This window comes from Nothoprocta perdicaria, unplaced genomic scaffold, assembly GCF_003342845.1.
Source record: "Nothoprocta perdicaria isolate Ctin4 unplaced genomic scaffold, notPer1 scaffold_91, whole genome shotgun sequence".
NCBI lineage: Eukaryota > Metazoa > Chordata > Aves > Tinamiformes > Tinamidae > Nothoprocta > Nothoprocta perdicaria.
This window is the reverse complement of record NW_020456210.1, coordinates 2530842-2545402: the sequence shown is the minus strand read 5'-3', so window position 1 is coordinate 2545402 and position 14561 is coordinate 2530842. Positions and strand designations below refer to the sequence as shown.

The following is a 14561-nucleotide window of genomic DNA, read 5'->3' as shown; positions in this document are numbered from 1 at the left end:
GCCGGGAAGCGGTGCAGGGAGATGGGACACGCAGCGATGGCGACGCGGAGCTGCTTTCCCCTCGCGTGCCAGGGCGCTGCGGATACATTCGGGCACTGAGGACCAAGGTCTGGCACGTGACAACGTCCGAGGTGGGGGATTTGGCAAGGCTCAGGGGGGAATACAAAGTTAGTACCAAATATATAATATATTATATATAAAAAGGGGGGTGTATGATATACACATGTTCTAATGCAAAAAAACTGCATTAATATGGAGTTAAATTTGCCGAGATCCAGTCCTAAGTAACATAGMCATTAAAAATACAGGTGTAATCCTGATCTTTCACACGCTTTAGAATCACTTCCCCTCGCATACAGAATAAAGCAATATATATGCAAGTATGACTAAGAAATCAAAATTCACATAGTAATCTGAACTCTGACCACAACAAACAGGATCTTCTTCGGTWCGTGTAATTAAATATATTTATATTTTTACAGTATTTTTAGACCATTCCTGYAGAACTGGACCGACTGGGTCCCCGGGTGCAACGGAGCTGTTACGGCAGCAGAAGCGGATCGTGTAGGAGCACATCCCGTGTCAACAGCGCAGCTCCTCCGGCTCCGAGCGACGCTGCGGGAGGCCCCTGCGAGCCCCGGGTCCTGCCCGCCAGCAGCGACGGTTCCACGGTGACACCAAAGCTCCCAGGCTTCATGCCCTGGCCCCCGGGGCGAGGGGCGCGTCCTGCCGAGGCTCCTCTCGAGCCGAGGCTCCCAGCACTTGCGCACACTCACACACAGGCCCTGATCTCAAGGGCTCCCGCCTGCTTCTAACCATCCTCCTTCCTTTTTTAACGTCACTTCCTTTGTATATACACGTATTTGCTACATAAAATAGAATTACACCAACGTAATGGATATATCAGACGACATTGTCATGATATAGGTATATTTACCACACTAAATAATTATGAAAACTGCAAGAAAAAATTTCAATGCCCTTTATAATATATAAAAATACAGATGCATCCAACACTTGTTTGATGAACTTGAAAGGTAACGTTCTATCCCATACTCTATTTGTATGCCTACAGACTTCCAAACAAAATACTGCGTTAATCTGGAGTAAACACCAGGTTAATATCCTAAAAAAAAAAAAAATCTGACAGACTTGATTAAACCTTACAGCACAATGTTAGAAGAAATAACATATACGTGGTCAGAGTTACAGTTGCTATTTTTTAATTCCCTTATCTTGTCCAAAAGAGGAATTTCTAAAGATTGTGAAAGCTCCTTACTCAAGACTGTCTTTTTAGTATTTATTATGTAAGAAGGACATCAGCAACCCTGACTCCATCTTAACGCAGTCTTTTGTGGTGGAATTTCTTCTGGATTTTTTTTTTTTTTTGGAGTGTATATGGATTTAAAATAAGGTTATCATAAATGAACTTGTGTTTATATTACGCAAATACTGTCATATATAAACTCCTGTATTGCTACCTCTAGGGAAGGATGGCAAAGATCTTCTAATTAAATTCCGGAAGTACCTAATTCTACCCATCAAACTGGAGGCCCAAGCTTCTTTTGGCTTCCTGCAGGGGAAACTTCACACTCAAGTCCACTATTAGCTCCTAGTCATTTCTTTTTTAATCTTATTTGCAGCCATAAATAAATTAGTGCAGTGCAGAATTGCCTTTTCACCATTGATTCCACCTTACACGACACAGAAAATACTGCTAAGAAACAGAGGTCCAAACCAGATCCAACATTGTAGGCTCCAAGTAGTAACTGAAATCAATCAGAAATTGCCTTTTTTGGTTTTTTTTTTTTTTTTAACTTCAGCAGAAGTGAATAAAGACAACCTGCTCTTTCCCGATTCGGTCTCATTGTGGACATGCTCACGTATAAAACTAGGATAATTAGAGGCAGATTTTGAGCCGATGCACTCGGGCCCACGTCCAACAAAAGCAGCTGCTGGGCTGGCACCTGCAGAACAGCAGCCTYGCCAGGGACCTCGCTGCACCCAAATCCTACTCAGAGTTTCAAACACACAAATAACTAAACATCTTGAAAAATAAATGAAGGATTTTAAGGTATGAAACGTGCTGGAGCATGTAGGCTTTTTCACCAGGTTTTGTAGGCTTAACTAGGAGCAGGAATCCGGCTGGAATGCACACCCTCACATTCAACACCTGCCGCACACCAAACGTACTCATCAGTACACCTGTATAGTTGACATTTTAGAAACACTATTGAAAACAGAGTGCTCTAAGGTCAGTTAGTTTTCAGAACAGGCTTTTTTTTATATTGTTTTATGAAGTCAGTCATTGGGAAACACTACAAAGTTTAAATTGCATCTCCTCCTGATATCTATTTGAGAAAGAAAATATCGCTTTCCTGATGCAACTAACGCATCTAATGCTCTCGCCAACAGTATCATGCAAGTTTTATTATGTACTTTTGGCCACTGCTGCTTTTTTTTTCCTATAAATTGATTTTCCTTGTTTAAAAGACACTCTGTGTTGCATTTATTTTCACAAGTCAGAGCATTTAAGGAGTACCTACAGCTTAAGGCTTTCCCTCACTTCATATGCTTGAAGAGCCGCAGTCAGTTGCGGGTTATGGATGAAAAGTGGAACCGAAGGAGATGTCACCATTTTTGCAGGACACGGCTTATGTAAAATTAACAAGYCTCAATCATTAAAGAAAACTGTTACATATTTGTAGCTTCTCACTCTATACATTTGTGAGCCCCGAATAAATATGGTCTAAATACTGTGGAGAGATCTCAGCTGAAAACTGAACCCTAAATCTACAGACAGTGAATCTAACATCACAACCTTTAAAGAGACTGAACTGCAAAAATATTTACCAAGTCTCCAAGGGTAAAGTGCATTGCAACTACACCTACTTCAAGGGGCAGAAAATAAAGAAACAAAAATAATTCTGATGACAGGGAACAGAAACTACACAGTAATTCTCCAGCTTACACACATACACACACAAAGGGAAAGCATTATCCCACCTGCAGGATGAAAGAGGGTAAAAGATATTCCTAGGAAATACTGTGTCAGACTGGTTAACATAATTAAGGCTACAGAAGGTTTTCCCTTGAACTCTGCTGGATGCATTTGCTATTCGGGATACTGACAAAATGTCAGGACTAAGCACTCAAAAACCACAGAAGCTGACATYTGAGTTAGTCCTTAAATCCAGGCACCAGAATTAGGAAAATATCCGCCCCCAACACACACACACAGACACACATGAAGCACTGTGACCTACAGACTTGCAACAGCAAACACTACTCAGCCCATCCGTTCTTTCTGAGGCTATTCAGTATCAACGCATAGGAGAATGCACTAGAACTAAGGAGGAATGTTTGTCTTCTGGAATTGCAGCAGGTCTCTTAACTCTCATGGTCTACCTAAAGTCTCTTCCTCTAGTTGTCATTAAGAATATTATTTCCTGCCTCACTGGTATGTTTAAAGGATCAAATTAACTAATATTTCTGAGATATCTATGCTTGAGGTCYAAGTATTTCTAGGCGGCTAGACAGATCCAACAGTTTTGCCTCCAACACACGCTAAAGCGTCAGTGCGACTCACAAATTTAAGTGAGCTATGAACTCGGAACAAGAATCACCCCAGTATCATTCATCCACTAGGCATTTCAGAACAAAGAGCGGCAACGTCTCTTCAGCAGAGAGCASGACTGGTCTATGGCACAGTATGAGGCAATGGCAAAGGTGTGAAGGAGCATTAGCAGCACTGCAGACCTGCAAGACGTCCAGCTCTAGCTTCTCCTTAGCTTCCTGAGCACTCCGCACATTTCAACAAGCCTATCACAATATGAGGCATAGGCTGACAGGGAAATCATCGGTGAAAAGTTTGTTTTTTTCATCTCTTAAATCTCTCCTAATGCTCRCAGTGACTCCCGTTTTTGCCTTGTGCAAGCTGTTCTTTGTGCAGCTGGTGTTTCAGTACCATAGACTAAGGAAAACCTCACAGAGTGAAAAGCTTGCCTGATCCTATCCCTTAAAGACATGGCAAGGAACAGGGATTTCAGGCACTGTCAACTGTTGCCACTACTAAACTGAGAGAAGACCAAASAAAAAGTTAACAAGGGAACAGAAATACCCTCCAGTTTAAGAGACTGGAAATATTTTTGCTTTTAATAAAGCYTCAGATATTGCATGAAGACAGTTAATTCTTCTTCAGCTCCTCCAATAGCTTTTCTTGCACATGTTTTCCTTACACACAGTTCAAGAGGTTTTGTTTGTTTGTTTTAATCACACCAGCTCACGCAAGTGCCATCTCCTTTGCAACCCCTGGCTCAAGAGTATTCCCTGCTGCCACTAATATCCAGGTGCACTGGAAATAGTGCCAGAATTGTAAAATTATTCTGAAATTAAAAAAAAAAAAAAGTAGCTAAGGATGCAGCTGGCATATGCAACAAATGCACGATACCTGGATGTACCTGTAACACTGAGCAGCTCTTAAAAATTCACCAACTGCAAAAGAAAGGAAATCTGCTCATAGATAACCCTACCTTCAGATAACTTACTATATATTCTTTCTAAATTAAAGACGACTATCACCTCTGGATGCACACGGCTCGAATGCACAAACTGCTGTGGAGAACTCCCAAGCCCAGGACGCTGCCTCCCACGTCACCTGTGTGTGGTGCTTCACAGGAAGACATTGGATGCGTCGTTACCCTTTCCAGGTGTGCAATAACGCGGGGGGTACTTCGGTCGCGCAGAAACACGTACAACACTGGACAGAGACAACCATTTGACCTTCAAGAGTCTCTCTCTGGCAAACGCAGAGAATACGACGAACACAAAGAACCCTGAACAATAATTAAAGCTATGTACAAAATGTAGACGCTTAAGACGTTATAGGACAAGGAGAAAGAAACATACAACTGAAAAGAAGGCACGGTGAACTAAGAAATGGCCAAAGAGCCTTGATTCACACAGCCAACCTGTGAATTCCTTCACAAATGACTAAGGAGATCAGAATTATGTCAGTTTTCACAGGGAACTTCATACATCACTCGAAATTCTTCTGGCAGAAGTGACTTAAGGCTCTTTTCAGATGCACTTACAGCTCCGACCAAGCAAGCTTTGACGTGACCTCTCAGATATCACACAAGTTAAGAAAACTACTGGGAATTTGAGGCCTTCTTGCCCATGTGGTCTTAAAAAAAAAAAAAAAGACATTTAAAAGTGTGTTACTTATATCCCTTGAGATGAACCAAAATACCTTGTTTAAGTCAAACTGAATTAATGAATTACATACATCTCGTTCTGGAGGAGCCATCTGAATGAAGACTGAATGTAAAGATATGTACCTTTAAAAAAAATCAGATTTACCTGAAAATAATGCACATACCAAGAGGCTTTAGAAAGTGTTACAAATGCCATTCACGACTACAGGCACCGGACCAGAATATTTATAAACTCAAAACTGCCATGTCACTCAGGCTCTAATCCATTTAAAGAGGCACTGTGAAAGGTGGCGACGCTGCTATGCAGTAATTCCTACTACCGTAGAATGAAATAGTGTTATTAAAATGAGTATTTGCTCTACATTAATTCCCTTTTGTTAGACAAGTACATGAAGTATGCAGAAAAAGTTCTATTAGTCTATAAAAGGCGTTAGTGTTAAGAAATGCAAACTACTTGCATCTTCAATTTTATAAACTTCACAAAAAGGTGCAAATGATTCAATGCTTTCCAGGCTCACATAGGCAGGTCAGTACTGTTATGTCTAGTTTTCCTAGAAGTACCATCATCTCGGGGCAGTGCTTTTTGCAGGCTTGACATAGCAGCAGTTCTTTCAATGTCTATCACAGCATACAGCTCTGTGCGCCTGGTTGGAGTTTGTGGAAGTGGAGTGGTGGGGGTTTTGGGAGTCTGAGGGTTGTCRGAGTCACTGCCACCTTCCAAGTCAACCTGTATGTAGTTGAGCTGCCTGTGTTCTAAACTCGGACGCCTAATGTCAAAGTTGAAGACTGTTGGGGTACAGTCCCGACGTCGTGAGAATTCTACTTTATGAGCACTTGCTGGTACTGTTACATTCTCTGTATTGACATAATTATGCATCGGATCTAGGTTATTGTGGTAGCCATTCAGAGATGGGGTCTTTGGTCCTAAACTGTCATCTTCATCTCTACTCAGCTTGCGAGCCTCCCACACGGGAGGCAAGGAGGGCAAGTTCTCATAGTTCAACAAGGCAGTTCTCCTCTGAGCAGAGTTGTTAATGTTCTGGGTATCTGAGGTACTGGTCGATGTCAGACGACCTCTCCTGACCCCGGAGGCACTAGGGATTGATAACCTATTGATATTTTCATATACCAGTTTATTACCAGACGGCGTCTCTCTCCGTTCGTCGCTGTCGTACCCGGTGTCCCACTCCGTGTTGTTTGTGCTGCTGCCGCCAACTTGGTCTCTCCCAAGTTGCTCCAGTTTCTCTCTTTCCATTAACTGCTTTTGCACAGGCGTTGGTCCTAAAACAAACTTGACTCCTTCAGGCTCGAGGAGAACCTGGGCATCTCTGTCATCCGTACACACCTGATCCTCCTTCGCTTTATTCGTTTCCACGTTTGGGAGCTTCGCTTCYGCTGGCACATGCACACTCGAGCGGTTTTTTCTTTCCTCTTGCACCCCAGTAGTGTTGACATAAGTGTGCACCTAAAAGAAGGGTTAAAGAAATTAAAAAAAAAAAAAAAAGATCAATACTAGCTACATTTTTTTTTTTTTTTTTTTTCCTTCCTTCTTACTCTACTTTCCTAAGGGGGATAAGGAGCGAGCTAAGTGCTGTTTTCGACTACTTAATAGATGGTTAAAGAGAAGACAGAGCCAGCCCCTTTTGGAGCTGTCCAGTGAAAGGATAAGGAGCAATGTCCACCTGATGAAATTTCACAACTATACAAGTTCCTCTTCTCCTTCAAATTATCCTATAATGTATAATTTTATTTTCTGAGCTATTATACACACAGAAAAAAACGCAGTCGATGCTCAACAACACAACTGAAAATGTAAACATACAGAGTGAGCCTAAAAACCTGAGCTGACGTCGAACATGAATTATACCAAAGGAAGAAGAAAAATACCCACTTGCTCCTCTGCTACGAGTAAAGGATGCGTTGACTCTTCACCAACAGAGGGGAGGCGTGCACTTCCAACAGAAGGATGCCTGCTGGAGGGATGTGAGGAAGCATCTCCAAAAGATGGATATCTGGGATAGCCGTTAGGTAGGCTTTGTGCATTGAACCCGGGAGCTGATTCAATCAGAAAACAAGCAAACTATATTAAAACAGGCACATTTTACTGTATATGAGTACAGTGCTTTATATCATCATCTTCAAATTTCAAAAAGAAAAGAAAATCAGAATATGTAAAACAGTTCTCAACAGTCAAAAGGCTCAGCTTTGCTGCAGGGAAGGAATGGCAAAAGCAAACCAGCCTAGAAGATCCCAGTGCTCACTGGGAAACACGTCCCAAGCACCCACTRAAATCCACATGTTACAACCCACAGTTTTCCCAATAAACTCCCACYCGACCACTTTTCCTACCATTAACATGCTTCCTAAAAACAGGAACTTATTTCCTGAAACTTCTGCTTCTGCTAAGTACTCAGTGAGCAGGAATTCAAGCTGTCAGACACCACTAGGATTACCTGAAATCCCCTRGGAGTTTGGAAGGGCTTCATTCTACCTATGCATCCACGTAGAGCCAGAGAGAGGTTCCAAGCCCACGGCACACGTGCCGGGACCATTACAGCTTTCCTAACAAAAAAACTGGAGCTCTGCCTAGCACTGACATTTCTGCACACTGCTAAAGAGAGGTATGATGGTCGTTTATAAAGCAACTGCATGAGCACACACTGGAGCAGTGCTCTTAAGCAAAACCCAAGGTCCTAAAGAGCAGGTTTGAAAGCTGGAGAATTTGACTCCAGCAGTTTTAYGCCCAAGATTTCATATTTGGGAACAAGAATCCTCAGAAAGTATCTCAAGAACACATGTTAATGGCCACGCACCTCCCAGCTGAAAATAGCATTTAATTTGCATTAAGTAATTAAAGCAATCTAATTCAAAGCTAACTACCCCGTGCCATTCGGCAGTATAACCGCACTTACTGGTAGGTGTTCGAGGGGTTCTTGGAGCTTCCAACTCAGTTTGATGGTTATTCCTTTCTACTACTGGTTCTTCTACCACATTTATGCTGTTGTTCTGCATTATCTCTTGCAACATATTAAACAGCTCTTCYGCACGGGCACATTTAAAGGCAAAGATTCCTATAAATACACAAGAAAAGAAAAATCTTTTAAGTGTCACACGACATAGCTAAATTTTACAGAACAGAACCAGAATCCACACAACGAACACCTGTTAAAGAAGGAAACACATCATTATTCCCATCAAAACACACAAAAATACAGTGAAACTCTTTTAAGTGTTGATAGAAGAAAAAACTTCCATGCACAGAACGTTAAGTCAGAACAGAAAAATTGATTCAACTATAAAACAAGCCTAAATCCAAATGCTAAATGGGGAGGCAAAAGGGAAAAAGAAGGGTKTTTTTTTTTTTTTAAACACACTTTTAAGAGACCTGTTAAAAAGATAATAAATAAATAAACACTAAATGAAACAACTTTGGTGCTACAAGATCACATTTTTAAACCGGATCTCTACTAAATTGCCATAAAAACAAGACGCCAGCACATCAGGAAAGAAGGATCCAAACACGGGGTGAAGGTCGAGGTTTCTGCCAGGAGATAAAAATGCAAAGCCAGTCGTAGGAGCGAGCGTGTGAAAGAGACAGCACCAAACCAGCTGGCTGGGGCCAGAGGGGAGRCAGGGCGCACAAAGGCAGCAGCAATACCGAGCGCTTTACCCACGTATTGTGCCGCTTTGCCCGGGAAGAGCAGGGATGCCCCGACTTACCCCCAGCAGCCAAGTGACAGCTTTGGGTTGTTCTTCCAGGGAAGGCATTAAGTTAAAGTTGACAGGCTTGTTAAACGGGTCTGCACGGGCTCGTGGTCTACAACGCGTGGCACAGGCTTAAAACACTCCTCCCTAACAGCTCCCTGCTGTGTAACTACGGCTCGAAGTTCGTGTTGACAGCAGGCAGTATTTGTATTTCTTTTTAAAGGACACASAAGAGTGAGAGGAGAAGCAGCAGGAAGGCTCCACGGGGCAAAGCCTGGAGAGACTCCAGGTGGGACCATGCCAAGGGGCTGATGCCTGGCCRTGCATCCTGTGGGCACAGGGATGCTCCACGGCTAGTTCCTCCYGCGTACCCCAAATCTGTCCTGGATATTTCAGCTTTAATTGACAAAATAACTGCTCCACCAACACCAAAAAAGCCAGGTTTACAAGCTTTAAAAAGCCCCCAAATTGTTCCCGAGAAATTCAGCTGGCTTTGCCTCCTTTGTTATAAATTAAAACGTTTCAGATTGCTAATTCTTTAAAATATAAGGTGAATTGAGAGTGTAAACAAAAAATACCTTGGTGAAAGCTCAATTTTTTTCTTTATTACACTCACGCTAAAATCAATCCCATCTGTGGCTCAGGAAATACAGCAACGTATCAGCTCCTCCGGGTTCTCTACGTGTGTTATCTCTGCTCCCAAAATCATATCCTTAAGGATTCCCAAACCGAGCATAACGGCAGTATTGTGCCTTTTGGTACCTCCATATGTTCAATTTGACAGAAAACACAAACTTGATGGAACACAGACAAGACCATGAACTAAAGTAAACCAGTAAGAGCTACTGGATGCTACTTGGTGTATTCCCAAAAGAAAATCCCGCTCCGTCGTCTCCGCAGCTGAAGATCCAGTGTTGCAACTGCGGCCACAAAACCCAGCGCGGGGCTCGGGGACAATGTCCCACTGCAACAGGCAGCAGGGCCAGCAGTTCCTGCCAGATTTCTTCCTCCTTTTCTCAACATCCACAGCAATATTACATAAGGAAAGGGAGAAACAAAAGAGGGAGGAAAGGGTTGCTGCTCCCCCTTAATCTTCTCTATTAAAAACACAGATGGCAGGGAGGCAGAGAAGTCAATTTGATTCAATGGGAGATTCTTCACGCTTGCTAAAAGGCCAAGAAGGAGGACATTCAAAACGGTATTTTCAATTGAATTTCATTTGTAGCTATGCTAAAAATTTTAAAGAAACATGAATTAAACTTGAACAATCAACTAAAGTACATTTTCTTTCAGTGGACTTCATGATTTTCTCTTTTAAAATCTGAAAATTTTATTAAGTACAGAGTATACTGTAACACTTGAATAAATCTCTGTTTCTCCTCCAGCTATCCCACCAAAATATGAGGAATGCTAAGGACAAAGGAAGAGAACCAGGAATGCCTTTTAAACTCTTACTGCAAAAATAACTGCCTCACCTCGGCTGAGGCAATGAGGATAACCAGGTGATTTTTTTTTTTTTTTTAAGAAGGAAGTTAAAAGAAATTGTTAGCATTTCCTAGTATTTTGATCAGTATCAATCATTTTGCAGTTGATAAGTATTAATCATAGAATCATAGAATGCCCAAGGTTGGAAGGGACCTCAGAGGTCATCAAGTCCAACCCCCCTGCTCACSCAGGGCACGKGGCACAGGGCTGCATCCAACCGGGTTTTAAAGATCTCCAAAGAAGGAGACTCCACAACCTCCCTGGGCAGCCTGTTCCAGTGCTYTGTCACCCTCACAGTGAAGAAATGCTTCCTTAAGTTCCTGTGGAACTTCCGATGCTTCAGTTTGAAGCCATTTCCTCTAGTCCTATCACTGTCCACCACTGAAAAGAGGCCGCCCCCCTCCTCCTCACTGCCTCCCTTGAGGTATTTATACACGCTGATCAGGTCCCCCCTCAGCCTCCTCTTCTCCAGGCTGAACAGRCCCAGCTCCCTCAGCCTTTGCTCATAGGGCAGATGTTCCAGGCCCCTGATCATCCTGGTAGCCCTGCACTGGACTCTCTCCAGCAGCTCCACATCCCTCTTGTTCCGGGGAGCCCAGAACTGGACACAGTACTCCAGATGTGGCCTCACCAGGGCTGWGTAKAGGGGGAYGATCACCTCCCTCGACCTGCTGGAGAGGCTCTTCTTAATGCACCCCAGGATCCCGTTGGCCTTCTTGGCCACCAGGGCACACTGCTGCCTCATGGTCAACTTGTCGTCCACYATGACACCCAGGTCCCTCTCTGCGGGGCTGCTCTCCAGCAGGTCGACCCCTAATCTGTACTGGTGTCCAGGGTTATTCCTCCCCAAGTGCAGGACCCTGCACTTGCTCCTGTTGAACCTCATGAGGTTTCTCACCGCCCAGTCCTCCAGTCTGTCCAGGTCCCTCTGGAAATTAACAAACTAAAAAGGCACTTGAATTTCACCAAGCATCCACATGCAAGAACACCTACTCTGCTCAGCTGCRCTGTGTGCTGGGAAGATGCAAACTGAGGGCAGAAACACCTTGCTCCGACCTCAACAAATACAGATATTTCCTCTCCCAGTGTTGCAGTGAGGAAGGATCAAGAACATCATCTTTTCAGGGGGACCCGTCTTGGCCAAAAGCCGGCCACGATCTGGGAACCATCGGAAAACAACTGAGCTCAGCTGGAGTTTGAACACTTCATAGGAAATATATCAAGACTTAAGTATGCTGTTGCTGATATAAATGGATGTAGTATTTGCTTTAGGAAAAGGATGACACCCAAACATTACTGAACACAGTAATAGGGTGGGAATATCCAGGCCCCCCAGCTCTCTAGGTGTCCCTGCTGGAGCAGCGGGGCGTCGGACTAGATAATCTCTACGGGTCCCTTCCAACCTCAACCACTCTGAGATTGTGTGTAATTCAAAGACTTCTCTATTCTTAAGTATTTAAGACAATCCCTGCACACTCCCAAGGCTACATCCACCTCCCAGGTTACATTGCCCCTTCCACTGCCATTCCCTGAAAGCCCAGGATTTTTTTCCTATCAAAGCCACCTTCAAAGTTGACCAGAAGCGTCACTATGCACAAGCACAAAGTGCTCAAGGCCTGCAGTGCCAGAAAGAGGAAACCATTCCAATCCTCAATTTGAGACTAATCTGCTTTAAGACTCTACTTCTAATGCCAGTCACTCACCAGGACACCATCTTCCCCTCACATGGCAATTTACTTTTTTCCAGAAACCAGATTCATATGAAGCGATATTCTTTAAACCTTTGCCCAAAGAAGGGCAAATAGACCTTTTTTTAAGGCATGTTTTAAAAATCTTTTATAGACAGAATTTCTACCTACCTTGCCCAGTYTGACACCTTCGACCACTTTCAAAAGAGAAAAGATTGGAGTCGTAGCCATAGCGCCGCAGACAGAGGTAGTGCCATTTTACCGAGTCCCGTTTCCGGGTGTACAAAATCAGTTCTGTGTCGGTAAGTTCCATTATGCCAGAACCCAGTTCATTACCATCATCATCCACGTTAATAACCTAGGAAGGAAAAGTTAAATACCATTAGGTAAGCACTCTTTTCAGCAGTAATACTGCCAATATTATCTCAATGCTTCACTGATGCCCTCTGTTTGCTCTACCATCCGAGTTAGAACTCATGGAGTGAAAGCTTAGAAAATTGCACCAAAGCTTCTCCTCTGCTTCTCCCAAGCTAGGACTAAAATAATACATATTTAAAAGTAGTATGAACAAGACTATGAAATACTATTGGAAGATCTGAGGTGAAAAAAATATTCATAAAAGGATTCCTTTTTAAAACTTCCTTTATGTACATATTCTAGCATATCCACATGGAAGGCATAAATCTCAAATAATAAATCCTTCAGAGAGCTATTTGAACTATCTGAAATTATTTAAATTCAGAGAACTATCTGGAACTATTTGCTTTGTCACGTAACCCCACTCACAGTCRAGTAAAGAAATGAAAAAGAAGGTAGCACCCAAAAATAAAACTTCCCTCACACACCTGTAGAGCCTTGCTGAATTCACCAGGCTGGTTTAGGTATTTCCTGCCTTTTAAATGTCAACAAATAATTCAAATACCTCATGATTATTTTGTGCAAAACACATGACATGTAACAAGTTTAAACTTTTTATCCTTCTGCTTCTACACTAGTTGGAAGTCTTCTACATCCTTTATGGAATTTGCAAAAAAAAAAAAAAAAAGAGTATTTTCCCCCATATGTATTTTATCTCGTAATCCTGCTTTTAATGGGTTTCTTCCCTACTCAAAAGAAAGGCTACAAAACTCTTTCCTATCATATTAACTAATTTTACTCCTTAAAGAGGCATTTTCAACTTGAAATCTAGTTAATTAAGAAGAATTAGGACAGGTATCATCTGCCACTGAAGCCTATGCCAATTTTCCTCAGTTTTTACAAATTACATTCTTTCATCTTCTCTCCCCCACTGCTAGATCGGAGACCCACTCAAACAACAGAGAAATTCTCCAAGAAAAAAACAAYCTCACTGCAAGAAGCGATGTCAAAAGCATGAAAAGCAAGAAAGCAGAAGAAAATATTTTATCCATCCGCTTCTCATACTGCTAGTACCAAACATTTTGAGAAATTCCCATGGTGGATTTTAAAGCTCAACTGAGCACTGCCCTAAGGCAAGGCATGAGTCATTTCTCACTGTGGAAGCATCACATTCCTTTGCCAACAGAGGCACATTTGACTTGTGTGCCTACGCAAAGGGGTTTGCCTAAAGTCACTGCCCCCTCAGCAGCTTCGTGGTAAGCCCAGGAGCAAGTGTTCACAAGCTTGGAAATCCCACGGACAGACTCTGCAGGAAACTCCTTCCAGTAAAGAAAATAAAAACTCTCAAAATGCTGTTATCAATAGTGAGCTTCAGGTCAAATGAGCACTCCTCAATTTCCCATTGCTGACCCTGCTTCCAGGGTCACTGTCACGCTTGTGCAATGGYTTTTCCATGAGCCTGGGGAGCTCCACAACCTCCCAGAGGTGACGCATGGAACGGGGCCCCAGCCCTTGGAATGGAGTTAGCAYGAAAACACTGGGCTGTTTTTCTCCCCTGAAGATCCAAAGGTCACAACAAACATAACCTGGGTAAAGAGCTTCTGACACGGACGCTACGAAAGGATTCCAGAAAAATAATAAATAACAACAAAATAATTCACAGCATACAAAGTCAGTCTCTTACCTTAAACTTGTTTCGATGGTTATCTGGGACAGTTTCTTTATCTGGACAGCTACAACAGCTACCCATGACKTCTTCAGAAGACCATGTGATCTCTAGAGCCAGAAACAAGAAACAAACAACAAAGAGGTTAACTTGGTTGAAGAAAACAGGAGAAAAAGGAGCATAATTGAATGAAGAGCCCAACACAAATTACTCTCTGAAATTAGAAACTGTCATGTCAAATTTGCAGAATCATAACTATTACACACAAATTCAAGTTAGACTTGGCTGTACGAAGCTGCTAAAAGGCCTRCCAACATTTAAACCTGAGGTTACTGCCAAACCGACCCACTTGACTTGTCACCTTAACTCCCATAGTAACACTTGAGAAAAAAAACAACATTTCTTGGGTGCAATTCTCATCCCCGAAACCAGGCCCCTTACACA

At 42.7% G+C, this 14561-nt stretch overlaps 1 protein-coding gene across 1 annotated transcript; it reads right to left on the bottom strand.

Annotated features, from left to right (window-relative positions):
• Positions 1–203: 203 nt before the first annotated feature.
• On the bottom strand, positions 204–14201 carry FRS2 (fibroblast growth factor receptor substrate 2). Its single transcript, XM_026052779.1, has 5 exons — positions 14136–14201; positions 12266–12452; positions 8129–8287; positions 7108–7271; positions 204–6681 (listed from the first exon to the last, which is right to left on the bottom strand). Exons 1-5 carry the CDS (start codon positions 14199–14201, stop codon positions 5731–5733), a joined length of 1527 nt encoding a protein of 508 aa, XP_025908564.1. The 3' UTR covers positions 204–5730.
• Between the last annotated feature and the right edge of the window lie 360 nt (positions 14202–14561).